Source organism: Schistocerca nitens, chromosome 5 (assembly GCF_023898315.1).
Source record: "Schistocerca nitens isolate TAMUIC-IGC-003100 chromosome 5, iqSchNite1.1, whole genome shotgun sequence".
In the NCBI taxonomy this organism is placed as follows: Eukaryota; Metazoa; Arthropoda; class Insecta; order Orthoptera; family Acrididae; genus Schistocerca; species Schistocerca nitens.
The window spans coordinates 98076125-98100420 of NC_064618.1; the positions used below are offsets into that span (position 1 = coordinate 98076125).

Here is a 24296-nt window from a genome sequence, read left to right on the forward strand (position 1 = left end):
ATTTTAATGTAACAAACAGTAATGTGCATAGGTACAATACGTGGGGGAGGAAAAATTTTCACAGAATTGCAGGTATAAAAGAAAAAGAAAAAAAAAGGCTGCAGACCGTAGTCCACATACAACAGGAACCATCTTTTGTAACACACTTTCATATAACCGTAAGACAGCTGATTTAATCGCTTTAAAGAATAAACTTAAGCATTTATTAATAGGGAAAAGCTGTTTTTCAGTAGAAGATTTCAAGTTGTAATAGACCTTTGTAAAACAGTGTATATAGCATAAGTTTGTTTTTGCAACACAAAATTGATAATTTCTGATCTTCACACACAATATAAATGTATGTATTTACATTTCAATTTGTAAAGTCTCTCTGTGAAACAGTTTATATAACATAAGTTTGTTATTGCAACAAAAAAGGATATTTTCTGACCTTCACTATTGATATCAATGTGTGTGTCTACATATGTTAACTAAACCCTTGTATGTGTGAACGAAATTTATGACACTGTCCGAAAACTGATTGTCATATAGATAGCAATCAAACAAATAACCAAAATCATATTCACAGTACTGACGATGAGATGATGTAGTTCTTTCTGATGCAACCACCTTATATTAATAGGAAAAAGCCTCCATTTTCACCGTTGTTTCAATAATTATTTGTTATTTTTGCACATTTTTCCTTGTAATCATTATATTTCACCAAGTACCAAACCCACTTGGATAGCCAAAGTCGATAGTACACGCTGTCATCCAACTTGAAGCGTCCCCTTAGAAAAATTAATGAAGTACTGTGCTAGTAAACCTCTTACATTATTTGATTTTCAAACAGCTGAGCAGAGCTGAACGTACTCAGACATTTCGCTCTTTACCTATTCCGATCAACACTAAACTGACACACAATATTTTTAGCGCAACGCAATCTGACTTTCAAAAATCCCTACAAAAGAATGGCCATGACTAACATTAACCTATACCTTTCATGAATCACTTACCTCACAAAAATCTTCGTTACTCGAACTACTGCAATACAGCGAGCGCCACTACTGCCAGCTAAATAAAAGATTCTCACTACTGAAGGGACTATGTTCAAAAGACATTATATATATACGAGGTGCATTCAAGTTCTAAGGCCTCCAATTTTTTATCTAATTGACTACTCACCCGAAATCGATGAAACTGGCGTTACTTCTCGACGTAATCGCCCTGCAGACGTACACATTTTTCACAACGCTGACGCCGTGATTCCATGGCAGCGGCGAAGGCTTCTTTAGGAGTCTGTTTTGACCACTGGAAAATCGCTGAGGCAATAGCAGCACAGCTGGTGAATGTGCGGCCACGGAGAGTGTCGTTCATTGTTGGAAAAAGCCAAAATTCACGAGGAGCCAGGTCAGGTGAGTAGGGAGCATGAGGAAACACTTCAAAGTTGTTATCACGAAGAAACTGTTGCGTAGCGTTAGCTCGATGTGCGGGTGCGTTGTCTTGGTGAAACAGCACACGCGCAGCCCTTCCCGGACGTTTTTGTTGCAGTGCAGGAAGGAATTTGTTCTTCAAAACATTTTCGTAGGATGCACCTGTTACCGTAGTGCCCTTTGGAACGCAATGGGCAAGGATTACGCCCTCGCTGTCCCAGAAGATCATCATTTTTTCAGCACTGGCGGTTACCCAAAATTTTTTTTGGCGGTGAATCTGTGTGCTTCCATTGAGCTGACTGGCGCTTTGTTTCTGGATTAAAAAATTGCATCCACGTCTCATCCATTGTCACAACCGACGAAAAGAAAGTCCCATTCTTGCTGTCATTGCGCGTCAACATTGCTTGGCAACATGCCACACGGGCAGCCATGTGGTCGTCCGTCAGCACTCGTGGCACCCACCTGGATGACACTTTTCGCATTTTCAGGTCGTCATGCAGGATTGCGTGCACAGAACCCACAGAAATGCCAACTCTGGAGGCGATCTGTTCAACAGTCATTCGGCGATCCCCCAAAACAATTCTGTCCACTTTCTCGATCATGTCGTCAGACCGGCTTGTGCGAGCCCGAGGTTGTTTCGGTTTGTTGTCACACGATGTTCTGCCTTCATTAAACTGTCACACCCATGAACGCACTTTCGACACATCCATAACTCCATCACCATATGTCTCCTTCAACTGCCGATGAATTTCAATTGGTTTCACAACACGCAAATTCAGAAAACGAATGATTGCACGCTGTTCAAGTAAGGAAAACGTCGCCATTTTAAATATTTAAAACAGTTCTCATTCTCGCCGCTGGCGGTAAAATTCCATCTTCCGTACGGTGCTGCCATCTCTGGGACGTATTGACAATGAACGTGGCCTCATTTTAAAACAATGCGCATGTTTCTATCTCTTTCCAGTCTGGAGAAAAAAAATCAGAGGCATTAGAACTTGAATGCACCTCGTATATATATATATATATATATATATATATATATATATATATATATATATATATATATCAGCTCATGACATCCAGTCTTACAAATTTACTGTCTCTGATGGACACACATCCAGATCATCCGCTCTCATAACTCCGCCATCTCTCTCCCCACATCTACCGCTGCTGGCGGCTCACCTCCAACTGCGCAACGGTACGCGCTGTTAACAGCCAACTACCCAACACTACAATAGCAAATTCCAACAGTGCCACCCAGCCACAGACTGCACACAGCACAGTAAGTGATTTTCATACAGAGCGCTACGTGGCAGTGGCGTTACCAATATAAGAACCTAAACAGCCTACTTACAAACTCGGAGGCCAGATGGTTTGAATACTGGTTGTGGATGAAATTGGTCAACAAAGGGAGGAGAGGTGGTTGTGTAAAGTTCCCGATCACAGAGGCTGCGCCAGTGCCTGGATTGTATTACAAAACTTCTCCACAGTGTCTCACGAAGTTGGGGCGTGAGACACTGCCGATGGTGATCCATCTTCCGGATGGGGATGTTGAAGCTCCGCAGCCCACTCGTAGTTACTTGAGAGGAGTAGGCTATGAACCAGCACCAGGTTTCACCCTCTCCGTTCTCTCATCGTCATGATGCAAGAGATACATGGCATCACATTGTACACTCGCTCACACTTCACAAGTACACGTAAGACAAAACGCTCCCATACCCGCAAGAACTGGGGCCATTATGCATGATGGAAGAAAACCCTTTCTGACTCGGCAGCTGAGAATTTCATAAGTTGAAATTTTTTGTAGTCACGTGCGATTTTTGGATACCATAACCTTTTACAAAGGCCCAGAAACTGTTTGTGTGAAAAGCCAGAAAGTGATGCAGAAGTTTTGTGACAACATTCCAACGTTTAATTGTATATAAGATTATTAAGCAATCCTTTTGTTTGTTTATTCACTGTAGGTGCTGCCGTCTTGAACCTTGCCGAGTGGCGGAAAAAAATCGTTTTCTTTCTCGCCACACTAGACTTATCGATAAGTGCTTGCTTCCCTACAGGGTGTCCCAGCCAACTTTTCTTTTTCACCAGAGATCAACAGAAATTATTTCTATACACTATTTTTTCGTCGTATGATTTAGAAAAATCTTTTAACAGTACAGCACTTTGCTATAATAGGACGAGTCCGTTGGTGCGGGCCTCCGACCGTTACTACAATGGCTGCTGCCCTCTCTGTTGTCGCAGGGGGAGTACCTCGTTCGGCAGCTCCAGCGTCAGTGTCAGCACCACGGGCAGTGGTGACGCAGAGGGGGAAGCGGAGGCAGAGGCGGAGGTGGACGCAGAGGCAGGAGCGGCTGACGTCACTGGCCCCGACCAGGTGAGTGCTGTCTCACGTCCATTTCTGTCTTTGCCACAGAATACTATGCGCCGTTCTATAAACGTGTTGATGGATGGAAATACAGTGACGAGTCAAAACATTGTGACCACTACCCGCTGCGAGATTGAACATCGCCTGGTGGCGTTGCAGATACGTATGTCATAAGCCAAGTGTCACTGAGATGACAAAAGCCATGGAATATCTCCTGATACCGTGTCGGACCTCCTATGACCTGGCGTAGTGCAGCAGCTGGAAGAGGCATGGACTCACCAAGTCTTTGCAAATCCCCTGCAGACGTACTGAGCGATGAAGCCTCTAAAGCCATCTATAATTGCGGAAATGTTGCCGGGGTAGCATTCTGTGCACAAACTGGCGTTTCGATGTGCCCATATTCGGGCGATCTGGGTGGCCAAATCATTCGCTCGAACTGTCCGCAAAGTTTTTCAAATCAATCACGAACATCCATAGTTGTTTGGGAACTTGAAGTCCATCTATGGTTGCAAATGGTCTCCAAGTACCCGAACATAATTATTTCTACTCAACGATAGGTTCAGTTGGACCAGTTCATTGCATGCAAATACAGCTCACACCATTATGGAGCCAGTACCTTGTTGACAACTTGGGTCCATGGCTTCGTGGTATCTGTGGCACACTCTAAATCATATCATCAGCTCTTACCAACTGAAACTGAGACACATCTGGCCAGGCTAAAGTTTTTCATTCGTCACGTACTCAGCAGAGGCGCTGCAGGCGATGTCATGTCGTTAGAAAAGACATTCGCGTAGTTCGTCTGCTGTCATAGCCCATTAACGCCAGATTTCGCCGCACTATCCTAAAATCGCACGTTCTACATTCATTTCTGCTGTTATTTCACGAAGTATTGGATGTCTGTTAGTACTGACAACTCTATGCAATCGTCGCTGCGCTCAGTCGTTAAGTGAATGCAGTCACTCACTGTTCAAATGGCTCTGAACACTATGCGACTTAACTGCTGAGGTCATCACTCGCCTAGAACTTAGAACTAATTAAACCTAACTAACCTAAGGACATCACAAACATCCATGCCTGAGGCAGGATTCGAACCTTCGACCGTAGCGGTCGCTCGGCTCCAGACTGTAGCGCCTAGAACCGCACGGCCACTCCGACCGGCGTCACTCACTGTGTTGATCGTAGTGAGAGGTAATGCCTGAAATGTGGTATTCTCATCACACTCTTGCCACTGCGGATCTCGAATAATGAATTCCCTAACGATTTTCGAAATGCAATGTCCCATGCATCCAACTCCCACGTTGAGCGTCGGCTAATTCCTGTCGTGCAGTCATAATCACGTCGAAAACATTTTCACGTGAATCACCTGGGTACAAATGACAGCTCTGCCACCTATATACGTGCATATCCCTATTGCGTATATCGCTTTTGTGATCTCTCTGTGTGTGTGTATAAGCAGAACGAAGATGAATGTGGAAAATTTCTAGATACGATATGGACTGCAAACTGAGGGATACACTGATATAAGAACTTTGACAAATGGCAGATATTTACGGCAAAGCACCCGCGAAAGAGCACCTCAGAAATGACTAAGCTTGTCATCTGTTCGCATGCCATTGACATGACCATCTATGGCAAGTGGTTGAAGGACGGTGAAACCATTAGTAGGTGATAAGGTGTTGGACGTCCACACCTCATCACAGAGCATTTAGGTCAGAGGCTTCACCTCTCTGTAAAGCGGGATAGGTGGTGATCTGTGGTAGGTCTGACAATAAGTGTTTCACTGTTCACTGTTCAACTCATGAATGTGGAACTCTGCTGTAGAGTGCCTCTGTGTGTTCAGATGTCGACCTAACGACATCGTCAGCTACGATTGAACTACGAATAGGACCATTGCGACTGGACCGTTGATCAGTGGAACCACGTTGACTGGTCGTATGAAATACATTTCTTGTTACACCAAGTCGGTGGTTGTGTCCAGACATGCTATCATCCAGGTGAACAGTTGTTTGGTTTGTACACCGCGCCATGGATGCACGCCAGTGACGGCAGTGTTACGCTAGGGGGGACATTCACCTGGGTTTCCATGAAGGGAATTGACAGCACCATGACAGATTTGGGCACCGCTAATATTGTTGTGGACTACTCGCATCCCTTCACGTTTGACGTCTTTCTTTGCTGTGATGACATCTTCCAGCAGATTAACTGCCCATGTCACAGGGCCAAAATTGTACCACAGTGGTGTGAGAAGCATTGCAGAGGACTCATGTCGATGCTGTAACCACCAAATCTGCCTGATCTGAAGGCGATGAAATACGTCTAGGATGTTTTGAGGCGCCATCTCTGCATCCACGAAACACTAACCGTAAGTTACGGGGATTGCGTGACCAGTGCGTGGAAATGTGGTGTCATATGCCTCCGGAAACATACTAAGAACTTGTTCAATCCATGCCAAGTACAACTACTGCTGTACTGCATTTACGAGATGTCCAAGATCTTGCTAATGGCACAGGGTACTTTTGAATGACGAAAAAATCTAAATATTTTTGTGCCTTCATTAAATTCTATAGTCTTTCCTGATTACATTGATGTGTACTTTATTGGATTTCGAATGGAAAGTTGCGGTCGTGCACGCTGCCATGCTTTCATTACTTGCGCTATTCAAATCTATTAGTATTTTGCAAGATAACTGGAAAATTTCTGCTTCCAGCTATTATGTTTGTGATATATGGTATTTGTTGGTAACACTGCTAGTTTCCAGCATCTGTAAATGATCATCTTTGCTCCTGTTTATTTTCGCTTTGCTGAAATGTTTTGTTTACGTCCTACTGAAAGTTTGTTGTCTAAGCGCTACAGAGAACTTAGGCAAGAAACTTTCACTAGGATGTAAACAAAACATTTGTGATTCTAGATGTTCAGTGGTGTGCAATAAGTACTAACAGTGCCACACATCAATAAATTCAGTGAAAGAAAATTCAGGGCTGACTAGTTTACAAACAAAGCAATCCCCACTGTTGAGAAAATCTATGTATCAGTTCTTCAGTACTGATTCAAACTAGAAATAACAGTGATGCTATTTGTAGTGGAGCCGAGGGCTTTCCTACTATGTAGTTTGTTGTTCAATTACTTTCAGGAAATCTACATCTTCAGATTATTTACATTTTGCCACTTCCTTTACCAAAGAAGATGCTTCAATATTCAATAAGCAAATATGAAAGTATATAACGATACCCCTCCCCAGAATTTTACCGGTAATGATGAATTAAATTTAGAATTCCATTGCTAGGTAGATATAATTTCCCTTCAAGCAATTATACTTTAATTTATGTACAATTTATTTACGTCCCTTATCCAACCAAGTGAATTCCATAGTTAATGTTGTTGAAGTATGTGGACCTAAATGTAATTAGTGTATATTCTCCAGTGAGGCAATAAGTACTAAAACGAATACCAAGAGGAAACCTGAAGATGAAGAAATGGAAGAGGATGATGAATATGCTTCAGTGATGTTTCAGGCATATTTTAATATGAATTAAATCTTAACTGTCATTTTCCCACAAGTTTTAATTTTCAGTATTTAGGTACACTTATCTCCTCAAGTTTATATAGTGTTAGTGTGTGGATGTTATGTTGATGTGTTGCACAATGGATTAATCTGACAAGTTCCCTTTATCTCCTGCAAGAAGCAATTTCCATCCCACACTACTACAGAAGTCAGACAGACGCTCCTAACGTACCAAAAAGAAATGCCTGACAAACTTTCAGCAATAAGTATCTTCTGGAGTCGTCTACTGTAAGGAAAAGACATAAAAATATTCTATTTTCTTACATAACTATTGGGATACTTGGGTACTGGAGTACTACTAGTTAGTGTAAGAAAAACATTAAACGAATGGAAAAGATTATTTATTGCAAAATCTGAGAAAATCAAGTAAATCTTTTATTTATAAACTGATACACTAATTTCCGGGTTCTTTTCGGAATAGGAGGTTACCTCTTATGGATAGGAATCCTGTTAATGAAATTTATATACAAAGTGTGGGAAAGCTCTTTTATCCCTTTTCTTTAAGGATGTTATTTACTCGGCAGAATGGCTGAGAGCCATGCCTACTCAACTTGAATAATTATCCGATTGAATTTCTCTAAGTATGAGGCTTTCGTATGAGAAATGTAATGGAGTGACTTGAATGAAGTATGTTATTTCTAATGGAGGAAAGATGGGACTCACCTATGCTGCAGCCAATAATACCGTGAGCTGTGATGACTGCTGCCTGCGTCGTTCGCCACTGAAAAAAAAAAAAAAAAACAAAACTATCTCTTTCTGTCTGGACTGACCTTCGGCAATCAAACTCTCACTACGCCTTGATGAAGTCAAGCACTCCTATCTACCCGTAGTCTAACTATTGGCACGGTACACTGCTCAGATAACCAGTCCACCGTGATGCCACTCAATGTCCGCTTGCAAGTGCTAACTACTACTCTGTGTTCACACCGCACATTAAGTGTCGTAGCTAACACGTCAAAATGTCCTAAATTGTTCAATATACTTCCCAATTGTTAGGGGCTGATTTTCAGAAAATATGGAGCCTCTGTTCTCAGGCAAGTGGTAACAACGTTCTGGCCCACCAGTGCATGATTGACATGAAGTCGTTCTATCGACGAAATGTATTAAACCGTCTCACTGTTTCAGTGTACTGAAACTTATGAAATAATGTCGGTGAAATTCTTAATTAGTGTCTACATAGTATTAATAAAGACTGTACCAACAATTTATTGATACTGGTACTGAGTGTGTAACTACTAAAATGCGTTTTTCCATTAGATTATGCGTTTCGTTTTATTCAGTTAGAGATTGCCAATGGCAGCGTTTTCTCGTCCATTTCTTGGTTACAGTGTCGAAATGATGTATGATGTTACATTTCACTAGACGTTTCCCCTTTCAGTGGTAGTCTACTTAAAAATAAAAACAACTTGGAGACTGCAAATGGCCAACTATGAAACACTACAGCATTGACGAAGAAGTCAGTTAGTAAGTCATTATTTTTCGGACGGCCGGTAACACAGGCTGTGACCGACTGCAGGATGGACAGCAGGATCGATGAGTTCCCCATTCCCTGCCCTTCCCCTCATGCAACAGCAACCAGAATCAGGCTTGCTGTACTGAGCACGAACTGTGGTGTCTTAGCAAAGAGGCTCCATGTGTGAATGGGCTGAGTGGCTGCCACCCCGCTGTCCCATATCATGGCGGCAGAGGGCGCTCTTGGTACAGAGCTGCTGGAGGTGTGGCTCAGTGAGTGCGTACCATTGGACCCACCAGATCCTGCACGACTGCTGTCAGCTTAAGATGGAAACTTTTAATTTCGTCACCAACTGTGGGACGCCTCTGGGGTGGTATCAATACGTGAAACCATGGATGTCCTGTTATACATTCGTTTCTGGTTATTGAACAGATACTGGTTCACTGCATTCTTGGAATCGAATCTCTGTGTATATATGCTTCATAAATAGGTATTATATTAAGAAAACCTCTATCATGAGTTGCAGATGAAGAAGTAGAGATCGACCAGTTGGAACCAGCACTAGTGCATGGAATGCTTTGATGGCACGTACAGCTAAACGCGGTATGCATGGATCATTGGCATTTGGACCCCACAGATTGCCTCACTGTGTGGGATGGAGTCTACCTCTAGCAAACTACCATTTCTCTCTTCCCTGTTCCATGTGCCATTAGTACATGGGAAGAGAACTGGTGGTAAGCGTCCATGTGAGACGTCTGTGGGAAGGAAAAAAAAATGTTGCCTGACTCCTAACGGAATGCAAACTCACAGAATTTCAACTGTAGAGCCGTCCATGATGTACAAAGCCACCCTTGTAACGTCTGCTACTGGGCTCGTGCACCTCAATAATGTTCTCGCGCTAACTGAAGGATCCCGTGCCTCTCTTCGTTGTATCTACTGTATCTCTTGTATTGTATCAAACTATAAGGCTTCCAGGCAGATGAGCAATAGTCAAGGATCACTCGAGGTCCTTTAAATGAAAATCATCATGGACTCCGAATATCTTATGTGTACTTTCATAGTATCATTCCACTTTAGGACTAGGTATGTTACTGTTGTCATTACACTACTGGCCATTAAAATTTTTACACCACGAAGATGACGTGCTACAGACGCGAAATTTAACCGACAGAAAGAAGATGCTCTCATATGCAAATGATTAGCTTTTCGGAGCATTTACACAAGGTTGGCGCCGGTGGCGACACCTACAACGTGCTGACATGAGGAAAGTTTCCAACCGATTTCTCATACACAAACAGCAGTTGACCGACGTTGCCTGGTGAAACGTTGATGTGATGTGCGGTGTGGGTACTGTAAGACCTTCGGTACACACACCATCGCTCTAACGAAATAGGTGAGTGTCAGCAATATGTCTCGTGGTCTTATCGTGGCGTGTTTATCTTCTGCCGTTAGGTTAGACGATAGAAATGCCACTTGCACGCTTAGAGTAGCAGATTGACGGTGACCAACTTTAAACAGAACTTGATTAATTTTCACACACATTTATTAAAATAATAAAAAGGATAGACATTACGTAACTTGATTCTGGATGCTGTTCACAATTGACAATCTGAAGTTCCTTTGGTCTTGGTACGTTAATATTCTTCTCACATATCTCTGATACTTGACAAAGTGTCTATACAATACTCTTCATGGCTAGGTACAGGAATATGATAATCTTATTAGGCGCAGACTGAAACTTGACTACAGTCAAATGCAGACTAATGCAGACAAATGCAGACTGGTGCAGACTGACTGATCGGAGGTCTGTACACTCATTATAATACCTCGCGCGTTCAGGTATCACTGTGCGGGTGTGATCCACGAGGAGAAAAGGTTCTACATTAGCAGCAGTCTCATTGGCTGCGTTACATATTAATACCCGGATCGGCGGAAGCAGACTTTGGTCCGTGTCTAAGACAGCGCCATCTCGTAGTGCGGAGACGGACGAGCGCTGTGCCTGCGTTGTTGTGCTTAGCGGGGCGCGCTCTAGTGGGAAAGTTGTGTACGCGCTGACTACACAATATGATGCCTCGTGTGAGGAGGAGAAATGCGTACCATCACGTATCCGACTTTGATATAGGTCGGATTGTAGCCTATCGCGATTGCGGTTTATCGTATCGCGACATTTCTGCTCGCGTTGGTCTAGATCCAATGACTGTTAGCAGAATATGCAATCGGTGGATTGAGGAGGGTAATACGGAACGCCGTGCTGGATCCCAACGGCCTCGTATCACTAGCAGTCGAAATGACAGGCATCTTATACACATGGCTGTAACGTATCGTGCGGCCACGTCTTGATCCCTGTGTCAACAGATGGGGACGTTTGCAAGACAACAACCATCTGCACGAACAGTTCGACGACGCTAACAGCAGCATGGACTATCAGCTCAGAGACCGTGGCTGCGGTTACCGTTGACGCTGCTTCACAGACAGGAGCGCCTGCGATGGTGTACTCGACCACGAACCTGGGTGCACGAATGGCAAAAGGTCATTTTTTCGGATGAATCGAGGTTCTGTTTACAGAATCATGATGGTCGCATCCGTGTGTGGAGACATCGCGGTGAACGCACATTGGAAGCATGTATTCGTCATCGCCATACTGGCGTATCACCCGGCGTGATGGTATGGGGTGCCATTGGTTACACGTCTCGGTCACCTCTTGTTCGCATTGACGGTACTTTGAACAGTGGACATTAAATTTCAGATGTGTTACGACCTGTGGTTCTACCTTTCATTCGATCCCTGCGAAACCCTATATTTCAGCAGGATAATGGACGACCGCATGTTGTAGGTCCTGTACGGGCCTTTCTGGATACAGAAGATGTTCGACTGCTGCCCTGGCCAGCAATTCTCCAGATCGCTCACCAATTGAAGACGTCTGGTCAATGGTGGCCGAGCAACTGGCTCGTCACAATACGCCAGTCACTATTCTTGATGAACTGTGGTATCATGTTGAAGCTGCATGGGCTGGCAACTGTACCTGTACACGCCATCCAAGCTCTGTTTGACTCAATGCCCAGGCATATCAAAGCCGTTATTACGGCCAGCGAAGGTTGTTCTGGGTACTGATTTCTCAGGATCTATGCACCCAAATTGTGTGAAAATGTAATCACATGTCAGTTGTAGTATAATATATTTGTCCAATGAATACCCGTTTATCATCTGCATTTCTTCTTGGTGTAGCAATTTTAATGGCCAGTAGTGTATTTTCAGTCATTTATCGCTAATAGAGTAATCGAAAAGTAATGGATTTCTTCATTTCCTTAAGCACATGGAGCAATCGTAGAACCAGAAATGCGCAACAAGGTTGTGAAATCATTCTGTTTGGATGCAGAACTGACTTTTGTAGTGTAGTGCATTTTCCGAATGTATTCCAGATGAAGCTAGGAGATATCAAATGTTGTGAATGGACACCAGGCAGCAGACCCTACATACGTGTGTTCTTTGGGCCAAGAGAGTAGGGGTCAAGGAGGCGGTACGACAGATGTTCAGCAGGGTTATCACAGAAGAAAACAGGAGTCCATACTGTAATTTACTTTTTGTTGTTCATTAACCAGATGCAGGTGTTCGTCTGGTATTTCATGCACCAAGAATCAGTAAAGTGATCTTAAGCTTTACGAGAGTGTAAATTGTTGAGTTTATCCTTAAGACAGTTGTGGTCCGATGTTGCACGGGTCCTGCAGACCGGTACCTATAACCCGCTGCCAGCGTGAATAATGATGGCACCTGCAGGCGTGATAGTACAACTCAGAATCGGTGGCTTTTCTGTACATCTGTGTCCTACAGTCCACTCCACTTTGCGCTTCACTAGGAAGTGCAAAAGGCAAATTACCACCACAGTGGTTCACCACCACAGTAAATTTGACGCTGGAGTTGAGAGATCTCAGGTGTTGGAGAGGAACTCTCGAAGCCTTTCACGCCCATATGGCCACACAACAAATGTCATATAATCGTATCCGAAGAAGAATGTGAGACTCAGTGTAGTCTTTTCCAGAGTTTTCTTTTCCAAATCCACCGTGAATAAGTTTGCCACAACCTGTCGTAGAGGGCACCTCAAAGACACATTCGAGAAGAACTGTTACGGCGATGATGAAGACAAGACAACGTGGTTTCTGCCGTGTGCCGGAGAAGTATCGAACGAAATCGGACGTTTCTCGTTCGGCGTAACAACTAAAGCGTTTTCTGCCCACCTGCGAGAACGGATACACTATTGGCTATGGTGCAAGATGACTTGGGGCTCCGTAAACCGGAAGTCTGCTGTATTCCATGAAAATATGGTTAAGTGTACATCGGACAGATTGTACGGACAACTCAATAAAGGTACCAGCAATACAGGAGGCACGAAAGGTGCGGTTTAGGGACCCTGCATAGCTATAGGGAACTCGATTAAGTATGAGCAAACGTGTGTGCTTAAGGCGGACCGTCGTTTTGGAATTGCTCCGCTGAAGGAGGTTGTTGGAATACGAGTGGCTGGCGGTCTGCTGAATGCAGAGAGCGGCTTCACCCTCTGCAAAGCGTGGGACCCGACGCTCAGCCAGCTGAAGTCACAACGTCGGCATAGAGCGACTACCTCGCCCGACGGGGGCAGCCAGAAGCGCCAAGGGACCGGGGTTCGAGCCCGGCATTCGGCGATCGGCCCCCTCCCAACCTCTCTACCCGACGCGGCCTGCCGCCGGAAAGCTGGGATCGTGGAGGGGAGCGATAAGAGTATAAGGAAAACGTGATGTAGAAGATACGCTCATTCAGCGGATGTCACCTGAAGATGAAGGCAAGGTACGCTGTCGAAATATTGTGTTTCGTAAGCGACTGCACCTGGCTGGACACCCGAGATCTACACAAACAGTCAACAAATTGTTATTCCACGTTAGGACCGTACCAGAGAACCTGAAGGAACAGCTTCTACGGTTTCATGAAGTACAGTAATAAGAAGTATAGATTTAGGATCCTGTAAAAATTTTTCCGATACTTGAGTACAGCGGAGTCCGTCCCAGATGGGGCAGATGTCAACGAAAAGAAGAAGCAGAAGAAGTATCGCGTAATTTTGTTGTCGTGTGGCCTGGATATCAGTACAGGTGAATTAAAACCTGTACTCATCAAAGTATTGAGACACGAACTAGTTGAGAGAATTGGTGTCTACGTGGCTGATATGTTGGTCGCAGGTAAGGAACATATGAGCCGCTGGGAACCAAAGTGGTCTAAGTAAAAATAATATGCCTCTCAGTTTACTCTCAGTGCACGAAATTTGTTGTGGGGGAGTGGCGTAACAATAACTTCCACCTGAGCCACTTTAGAGCTCCAAATGCATTCTTCCTCTCACGCCAGAGTGAAGTGCATTCGCGGAGTCAAGCGGCAAAGACATGTGGTCTTGTTGGTCTGTGTTGTTCTGCGTGTTTACGCTCTAAAATCAAAACGTATTATGCTGAAAACGGTTACCCTTTATTGGACAGCGTAACTGGGTACCACCAACGAGTATAGAAGGAACTACACTCCTGGAAATGGAAAAAAGAACACATTGACACCGGTGTGTCAGACCCACCATACTTGCTCCGGACACTGCGAGAGGGCTGTACAAGCAATGATCACACGCACGGCACAGCGGACACACCAGGAACCGCGGTGTTGGCCGTCGAATGGCGCTAGCTGCGCAGCATTTGTGCACCGCCGCCGTCAGTGTCAGCCAGTTTGCCGTGGCATACGGAGCTCCATCGCAGTCTTTAACACTGGTAGCATGCCGCGACAGCGTGGACGTGAACCGTATGTGCAGTTGACGGACTTTGAGCGAGGGCGTATAGTGGGCATGCGGGAGGCCGGGTGGACGTACCGCCGAATTGCTCAACACGTGGGGCGTGAGGTCTCCACAGTACATCGATGTTGTCGCCAGTGGTCGGCGGAAGGTGCACGTGCCCGTCGACCTGGGACCGGACCGCAGCGACGCACGGATGCACGCCAAGACCGTAGGATCCTACGCAGTGCCGTAGGGGACCGCACCGCCACTTCCCAGCAAATTAGGGACACTGTTGCTCCTGGGGTATCGGCGAAGACCATTCGCAACCGTCTCCATGAAGCTGGGCTACGGTCCCGCACACCGTTAGGCCGTCTTCCGCTCACGCCCCAACATCGTGCAGCCCGCCTCCAGTGGTGTCGCGACAGGCGTGAATGGAGGGACGAATGGAGACGTGTCGTCTTCAGCGATGAGAGTCGCTTCTGCCTTGGTGCCAATGATGGTCGTATGCGTGTTTGGCGCCGTGCAGGTGAGCGCCACAATCAGGACTGCATACGACCGAGGCACACAGGGCCAACACCCGGCATCATGGTGTGGGGAGCGATCTCCTACACTGGCCGTACACCACTGGTGATCGTCGAGGGGACACTGAATAGTGCACGGTACATCCAAACCGTCATCGAACCCATCGTTCTACCATTCCTAGACCGGCAAGGGAACTTGCTGTTCCAACAGGACAATGCACGTCCGCATGTATCCCGTGCCACCCAACGTGCTCTAGAAGGTGTAAGTCAACTACCCTGGCCAGCAAGATCTCCGGATCTGTCCCCCATTGAGCATGTTTGGGACTGGATGAAGCGTCGTCTCACGCGGTCTGCACGTCCAGCACGAACGCTGGTCCAACTGAGGCGCCAGGTGGAAATGGCATGGCAAGCCGTTCCACAGGACTACATCCAGCATCTCTACGATCGTCTCCATGGGAGAATAGCAGCCTGCATTGCTGCGAAAGGTGGATATACACTGTACTAGTGCCGACATTGTGCATGCTCTGTTGCCTGTGTCTATGTGCCTGTGGTTCTGTCAGTGTGATCATGTGATGTATCTGACCCCAGGAATGTGTCAATAAAGTTTCCCCTTCCTGGGACAATGAATTCACGGTGTTCTTATTTCAATTTCCAGGAGTGTATTTTCGAAAATCTTGGCTGATCAGCTTTCGGCTACTTCTTAAGGTTTAAGTTCAGGTTTTGTGCCCATCGAGAAACTGAATTAAGATTGTCATTCACGCCTGATATGGCAGCAGCAGTATTCTTAAAGCTGACGCTGAGATAAAAGCGATAGTACCAAGAACGTAGCGCAGATGCAGTCCCGTTGACACACAGAGAGAAAAGCAGCATACCAAGAAGTGATCCTCGGAGGACTGCTAAGAGCACTCGTTTCCATGATAACTTCTCTGACCCATAGATGACTGTCGAACCACAGAATTGGACTCTGGGAAATTTATGTGTTTCTTTTTCGTAAGTAACGAATCGAAATAAACAATATCAAAAGTCTTGTCAGTATTTAACTGACGCGTCACGCCCGGCCATAGCAAATCTGATGTCGTCAGTCACTTTGATTAATCAAGCGACTCTGATATGGTGTTATCGGAAGCCTGGTTGATATCTGTCGCGTATACTGCTAGTAATACGCCGAGCAGCCTGTTGTAATTAAGCTTTGCTTCCACTCAGTAGTATAGATAACATTAAGACGAGAGATAGGTAGAGAGAGGGAGGACGTGGTAATAACAGGATTAATAATATCGGCAACGTGTCAATCACACCTATGCTCACACTCTTTAATACCTGCTGCATGAGAAAGGATTCCCGTTATTATACGCACTGTGTGTATAGGAACAAACGCACTTGTCATGAAGCTGCTATGTTGCAGCTGATAATTTACTGCAACTTATTTGGCCAGAGTTATTATGATGTTTCAAATTTAAGTAAACCATATGTACAGTTTGCACTGAAATATATTTTCGCTCGTAATTTGTGTGTGGTACCCTTAAGCTGCACTTTTTTTTCTTTGGTATGTGTGTTTTGTGATAGGCATCAATTGTACACTATGTCCAGTGTCTCTTCTTCAATCTGTTGCTAACTGTGTCTGTTTTAATGTCATCCAGTATTCGAGGACTACTACTCTCTCTCCCCACATTCTCTGCAATATTTTATTCGATGACTCTTCATTGAAGTCAGTTTATTTTCTTCCCAGCTGAGGTAGTTTCTTAATTCTTCTACTCGTCTTCCGTCTCCTTTTCTGTCTGTCATTCTGTCTCTGCATTTCACGTTTAGTAGTTTTTACCACAGCCGCATTTCAAAACTGTTGAAGTATTTTTCCGTTGTTTCTTTTGAATGTCCATGATTCGCTGCCATATAATATTACAGTCCAGACTTGACAAATTTCTTTGCAAATTCTGTCGGAATTCTTTTTGCGGACAAAAATGTTTCACCTTTTCAAGAGCACTTTTACCCTAGAGATATTCTACTTCTTATTTGCTTCACACTGTTTCCAATCCGGTCACCAAATTTGCCAAGTACTTCAAAGGTTTTAGCTGTTCCAGTGTCTTTCATTGTAATAATATTTTGACGGAACCTTCAAGTGACCTGCTTTTCATCACTGTGGTCTTTCCTACGTTTATCGTGATTCCATAACCTCTACCCCGTTTCATGAACCTCTCAATCATTGAATTGTAGTTTTCTTGTGTGCTTGAGCCAAAAATGCCTGATAATCTGCTTGCTTCATCGTGTTTATCTTTTCTCCTCCTAAATATTACGGCTCTTGCTTTACTAACTCTTTTCCTGTTAGGTACTCAGGATCAATATTAGAAAGCATTGGTGACAGACAAAACCCATATTTAACAGTTCTCCCAATACGCATTTTATTTCTTCCTCAGTGCCAGTCCCACTACCACCTGCTTGTTTTACTTAGGTATCAGCCTTCCTGTCTATACCAACGTCTTTCAAGCTTTTCACAACGGTACTTCTTCCCACTCCGTCGAACACCTTTTTTAAGTCAATGAATAGAACGTCGCATTCGTTTTCCTTTCCTAAAGCCAACCTGATTCTGTTTTTCTGAAATTTTCTGTGTAATATTTTTAATAAAAAGGCTACATTCACGTACATGATGGCATATGAAATTAATTTCCCTGTAATTTTTTTCATTTTTTGGTGCTGTATTTGTAAGACACCGAAAAAATTGTATGTGGTTTGCTGCACAATGGTTTTTTCCCTTTATTGTTATTTTGATACCTTTACAATAAAGGTAGGCCGACAGCGGCCTGTCTACGCCGCTCTTGGGCCATAGAGAATACATACAGGTAAACAGAAAGACAGAAAAACAAACAAACATGGTGGACAAAAACGGGAGACAGAGATAGTAAAATAAATGAAGCCGTTCACAGGTGCACTGTTTGGATAAAAAACGTTCATCACTGAACACAACGGGAAAGCACGAGTTTACATACGTGAACGGAGGAGCACGAACGGAGAGACACTGGAGCACTGGCGCGAAGACACACACGAGCACTGGCGACGATCTCTGGCGCACGAAGATGCACCGTTTACACGAAAAAGCTGGTGAGGGTAGGAGGGAGAGTGGGTGGATACCAGTGGGAGAGGAGAAGGGAGGGGGAGGGGAGAGGGTAGGGGTGTGTGTGGAAGCGTGGGGAGGGGGGAGGAGAGGGAGGGAGGAAGAGAGGAGGGAGAGAAGGGAAAGAGGGTGCCCTGGAGGAAAAACACAGGGGGGGAAGGGGAGGATCAAAGTTGGTAGGAGGGGTAGATGGAGGGGATGAGGGTATTATCAGGGAGGGAGAGTTGGCAGAAGCCACCTTGGGCAAGGGTATGGAGAGATGGAGAGCGGGTGGGATGTGGGAGTACAGGTGCGGCAGTGGATGTGGATGGGAAAGGATGTGAGAGACAAGTGGGTGAGGGGGATCAAGTTTGCGGGAGGTGTAAAGGATCCGTATCCGTTCAAGGAAAAGGAGGAGGTATGGGAATGGAATTAAGTCATAGAGGATCCGCATGGGGGATGGGAGGCAGATGCGATTGGTGAGGCGGAGCACATAGCGTTCCAAGATTTGAAGGATTAGTAGAAGGTAGGAGGGGCAGCGAACCAGGCGGGATGGGCATAACAGAGGGTACGACGGATGAGGGATTTATAGGTGTGGAGGACTGTGGAGGGTTACAGGCCCCATGTGCGGCCAGAAAGGAGCTTGAGGAAGTGGAGTCAGTAGTGTGCCTTGGCTTGGATCATCTGGAGATGGGGGGTCCAGGAGAGGCGATAGTCAGGGTAGACGCCAAGGTACTTGAGAGTGGGGATGAGGTCGATAGGAGGGCCGTAGATAGTGAGACAGAAATGGAGGAGACAGAAGGAAGGGGTGGATTTGCCTACAACGATCGCCTGGGTCTTGGAAGGATTGACCTTGAGCAGCCACTGGTTACACCAAGTGGTGAACCGGTCAAGATGCGATTAGAGAAGGTGCTAGGAGCGTTGCAGGGTGGGTGTGAGGGCAAGGAAGGCGGTGTCATTGGCGTACTGGGAAGGTGTAAGGGGGGTGAAGGCGGCAGCACATCCACTGTGTAAAGAAAGTAGAGAAGAGGGGAGAGGACGGAACCTGGGGGCACACCGGCTGAGGGGTAGAAGGTGTAGGAATCCGTGTTATCGATGGTGACATAGGAAGGACGGTGGGAAAGAAAGGAGGTGGTCAGATGGACGTAGGTAATAGGAACGGCAAAGGTTTGGAGCTTGAAGAGGAATGCCATACATAGTCGTAGGCACGTTCAAGGTCGAGGGAAAGGAAGGTGGTGGAGCGACGGGAGTTGAGTTTTTCGGAGAGGAGGTGAGTGAGGTGAAGGAGAAGGGCATTGGCGGAGAAGGACAGACTGGGTAGTGGGAAGGAGGTGGTGCTGGTGGAGACACTGGCGGATGCGTCGGGTGATGGTTCAAATGGCTCTGAGCACTATGGGACATCTGTGGTCATCAGTCCCCTAGAATTTAGAACTACTTAAACCTAACTAACCTAAGGACATCACACAGATCCATGCCCAAGTCAGGATTCGAAACTGCGACCATAGCGGTCACGCAGTTCCAGACTGAAGCGCCTAGAACCGCATGGCCACACCGTGCGTCGGGTGAGGATGGATTCCAGGACCTTGCTGAAGACTCAGGTAAGGCTGATGGGACAGTAGGAGGAGACAGCAGATGGCAGTTTGTCGGGTTTGAGGAACATCAGGATCTGAGAGGTTTTCCACAGGTCGGGGTTGAAGCCATTGGACAAGACCACATTATAGAGTCTCGCCATGGTGGAGAGGAAGGAGGCGGGAGCTTCACTCGGGTGACAATAGGTAACACAGTCATGACCAGCTGTTGCATTTCGTGTGGAGTGATCGGGGCATTGAGTTCAGGTGGTGTAGTGTTGTCCAAGTACTGGAAGCCAGGAGCGAGTGGAGGGCCAGAGGTGTCAGTTCGATTGCAGACATCAGGGAAGAGGGAGTAATCGAACTGGGCATCGTCAGGGAGGGTAAAGATATTCGAGAGGTAAGAAGCAAAATGGTTGGCCTTACTAAGGTTATCAGGAAAGGGTTAGATCCGGTAAGGTGGTGGAAGGCTGACGAGTACTTGGACGAGTTGATAGGCAGGCTAGCATTACGACAGGTGCATGTCTGTCGCCAGTCCCGGCATTTCTTGGCTGGGAGCAAGTTTCATACATGTTGTTGGAGTTGCCGGTGGCATCGTAGTGTGTCCCGGTCACGTGTGTGATGGAAGGCATGGTATAGATGGTGGGATTCACAGAGGAAGAGGATGGCCTGTGGGGGTAAAGTGGGACAGTGCGGGTGGATGGCGTTGGTAGTTATGTGGGCACCCACGGCCTCAGACAAGGTCTGCTGGAGAAAGGAAGCAGCATGGCTAACGTCATCAGGGTGGTGGTAGGCTAGGGGGTGGCTATCGATCTGGTTAGTGAGGGTATCCTGATAGGCATTCCAGTTGCCACTGAAATAGTTATGGACATATGTGGGGGGAGGATCGATGTGGTCGGGATGGGGTTGACGACTGTCTGATATGGTAAGGAGGACAAGGAGATGATCACTGCCAATAGGGTCAAGGACGTCCACCGCTATGTGGCCAAGGAGGTCAGGGGAGGCCAGGACGACGTCAGGAGTGGTATTGGATTTGGGGTGGGTGTGTTGGGGAATGGGAACAAGGTCACCTTGGAGGGTGGAGAGGAACTGATGCCACTGCCGCAGCTGGGTGGCGAAACAACTATGAATGTTGAAGTCAGCAGAAATCACGTATGAGGGGAAGGTACGGTCGGTGTGGGAAAGGAAGTCGAAAGGAATAGGGGCAGAGGGGTGGACATAGATGGTGGCGCAGGTAATGGTAAGGCCGGGGAAGAAGAGACTGAGAATCAGGTGTTCCACAGAGTCAGGAAGGAGGCTACCCCACCACGCACCATTGGGAGAGGATTATCGGAGCGGTGAAGGAGGTAGGACAATGTGTGGATGGGATGTTGGGGCTGGAGGATGGCATCCACGTGTTGGATTGTGAAGGTATGCATGAGGAGGTTCTTGTTAACGGGAAGGGAGCAGATGTTGTTGAACAAGATACGGTGCTGGCGCACCACGATGGGAACTTAGACGAGGGTCTTGAGACGGGAGAAGGTGAAGTGGGCTTGGTTATGGGAGTAGTTGGCGTAAGTATTTAGGTAAAAAACAGAGCAGGTGGCGAGGGACATCTGCTAAAGGGTGTGGGGGCACTGGAAAGGATGGATGTTTTGGAGGACGATGATAACGAACCTGATGATGTCCTCGGCAGTGGGGGGTTGATGAATGGAGTTGCCAGGAGTGGTGAGGGTATCCAGAGGGCGGATGGGGATGGTGAGTTCAGGAGTGTAGGGAGGGGTGTCGGGCCTTGCACTTCTGGGAGTAGGTGGGGTGAGGAAGGTGGCATGTGTTACAGGAAGGAGGGGACTGGAGGTTGGGACACTGCCAAAGGAAGTGCTCCTGTTTACAGTATGGGCAGACTTATGCTTCATGGCACTCAGATGTTAGGTGTGTGTTGTAGCACAAACACCTCTGGCAGCAGATGGATTGGGGAGGGGAATGGTAGGGGTCAACTTTGTAGCGATGATGAAACAGGAGGATACCCTCCTTCAGGAGAAGGTCTGTAGAGGGAGTGTGCTCAGAGAACACCCGCATAAGGCAGGTGGGGCCGGCAGGATGTAGATCCAGCTGATGGCAAGCATGTTCAGAAGGGGTGTGCCTTAAACTCTGCCAACACCTCTTCCTCCGTGATTGTCGGACTGAGCTGAGTGATCACGGTGGTGAGGGTCGGTGGGCGACGTGGGGGTTGGGGTTGGTGGGAGGCATTGGGACCGAAGCAGGTGATTGGGATTTGTGAGAGGATGTCGGAATGGGGCTAGGTGTGGTGATAAGGATGGAGTACCTGTGGGGGGGGGGTTAGGAGGGAGATAGGGGCTCCGGGGAAGCGTGGGTGGAGGAGCAGGGTGAGGTTGCGGGCCTCCAGGAGAGAGTGATCAGGATGGGGCAAGAGGTATTATGAGGAGGAGGAAGAGGAGGGGGCAGAAGGGGCAGGTGGGGAGACATCTATGGCATCCAGGGGGGCCTTTTTGGGAGTTGAGGAGGCGGGGGTGCCTCTGGGGCGCTTGACAGTGACAGAAGGGTGGGAAGAGGTGGGGAGAATGGGAGCAACCGGAAGATGGGGGAGGTGGCAGGTCCTGGCATTGGTGCTTGTGCTGATGATGGTGACGGTGATGGCGATTGCGATTGCGATGGCGATGGCGATGGTGATAGTGGGGCATGGGCAATGGCCCTCTGGGCACCACCATGGTGAGGGCTGCAGGTGCAGTCGAAACAGTGTGGGGGAGTGGAGGGAAGGAGTCATAGGAGGAGGCTACAGGGGAAGGAGCAGGGACCGGGCGAAAAGGACGCAGGAGTGGGGAGGGTTAGAAGTGAGGGGATGGAATAGGGGGGGGGGTGACTGGGCACACCACGTAATCGTGGTGGTGGCGGCGGATGGGGGAATGTATATGACGACCGTGGTGGTTGCGGTGGTGGTGGGGGTAGTCATGGTAACGAGGATTAGTGGAAGAAGGGAAAACACAGGACAGGAAACACAGACAAACAAGGGACGAAGACAGTGACGGGTCACTCACGAAGATGATGACAATGACAAAGACGAAGACGAAGGTGCCTTCTAGGGCCGAAGCCCCACTCTGCTGCTGCAGATGGGAAGGCGACCGCAGGGGGGGGGGGGGGGGAGAGCCGCTGCCAGGGGCACAATGGGGAAGGCACAGTACCTTAAAAACTCAAAAAGACGACACAGTCCTTATGTAAATATTCGCACATTACTATGAGTACAAATTCCCGACACACGTAATGCTACATACGTATCAGGTGTAGTGTTTCACTACTTATATCAGAAACATTTGAGCAACGCGAACAGAGCAAAGGTGCCAACTAGCGCTATAGGTGGCCAAACTACGAAACACGCGATATTGCTTTCGAGTAACAGGAACGTTTCTGACGGTTGCAACTATCGGGAAGCTGCGCATGCGCAGTACAGAGACTTTGAAAACTGATGCAATCGTTTGTGATACCTTCACTCGAACGAACTTAACAGCTTCAACAAGAAACAGAAAAGGCTCATGCCAAATGGATCTAGGATTCTCGTGCTATGAAGAACGTCTGCGGCTGCGTACAATCAGCTACAGTTACATATAATCTACTTATAATATCCGGCCACGACCTAGTTTCCAGTCCGCCATCAGCAGTGACAATTGACAGAGCCAGCCAGGCGTGCTGGCGAAATGTCAGAAAATCGTCAGGCTTCGGCCAAAGAACCTGAGGAAAAAGCCAACAGAATATAAACATGTGGCTACGAAAGCTCAATATTTTTGTGCTAGGTATGCGTGCCAGTGAATCAGAAGTACAAAATTTGTGCCAGAAAAAGTCTGAAAAAATCTGTAGGAAATTAGCAACGTCAACTTCTGTTTGTAAACATATGCAGCAGGAGGAAAACATTTCCCAAGCGCCTGTGGTTCACAGTCAACTTAAGACCATGGTTATAAATCCATATTTCCAGCCACTTCAGTATCAGAGCCATTTTCATGAAATGCTTGCTCAAGCATAGGCAAACAGTCTACCCTGCCTGCTGCAACAATACGAGACGTTTCACCCCCTGGTCCACCTGAGGCTGTGTTGCCGGAATACCTTCAGTTACTGTAGCAGTGTTTGAAACTGCGGTAATAGTAGCTACAGCATCTGAATCAAATTCTTTTTCGAATTCTAAATCTTCTGCGTAGGCTTCTGGAACCTCTTCCAAGCATTTCATTACACACACAGCCAAAACTTAATGTGCCATGTAGCTATCTTGGCTCCATGAAGTCATTTCTGTAGATCTAAAAAATATTTTCATGAATATCAGTATGACACCTCTAACTATAAAAAACACTAAAAATGATAAATAAGATGCCTAAAACATTCAAGGGTATGTGTAAAGTGATTTCATCCTGTTGCATATTATTAGTAACATCCATAGTAGGATGTTTTATGGAGACGCTCTGTCACTCCGCAAGCCACGGTACGGTACGTGGCGGAGGGTACCTTGTACCACTACTTGTCGTTTCCCCTCGTGTTCCACTCGCAAATAGTGCGAAGAAAAAAGCTAATTTCTCGTATCTTATC

At 46.5% G+C, this 24296-nt stretch overlaps 1 protein-coding gene across 2 annotated transcripts in view; it reads left to right on the forward strand.

Annotated features, from left to right (window-relative positions):
* Positions 1 to 24296, forward strand: part of LOC126260076 (inositol 1,4,5-triphosphate receptor associated 2-like) — a 720512-nt gene that overhangs the window by 94704 nt on the left and 601512 nt on the right. For both annotated transcript variants that reach the window (XM_049957280.1, XM_049957281.1), the window contains exon 2: positions 3654 to 3786. In XM_049957280.1, coding sequence (XP_049813237.1) covers positions 3654 to 3786 — 133 coding nt within the window. The remainder of the gene's footprint in view (positions 1 to 3653; positions 3787 to 24296) is intronic.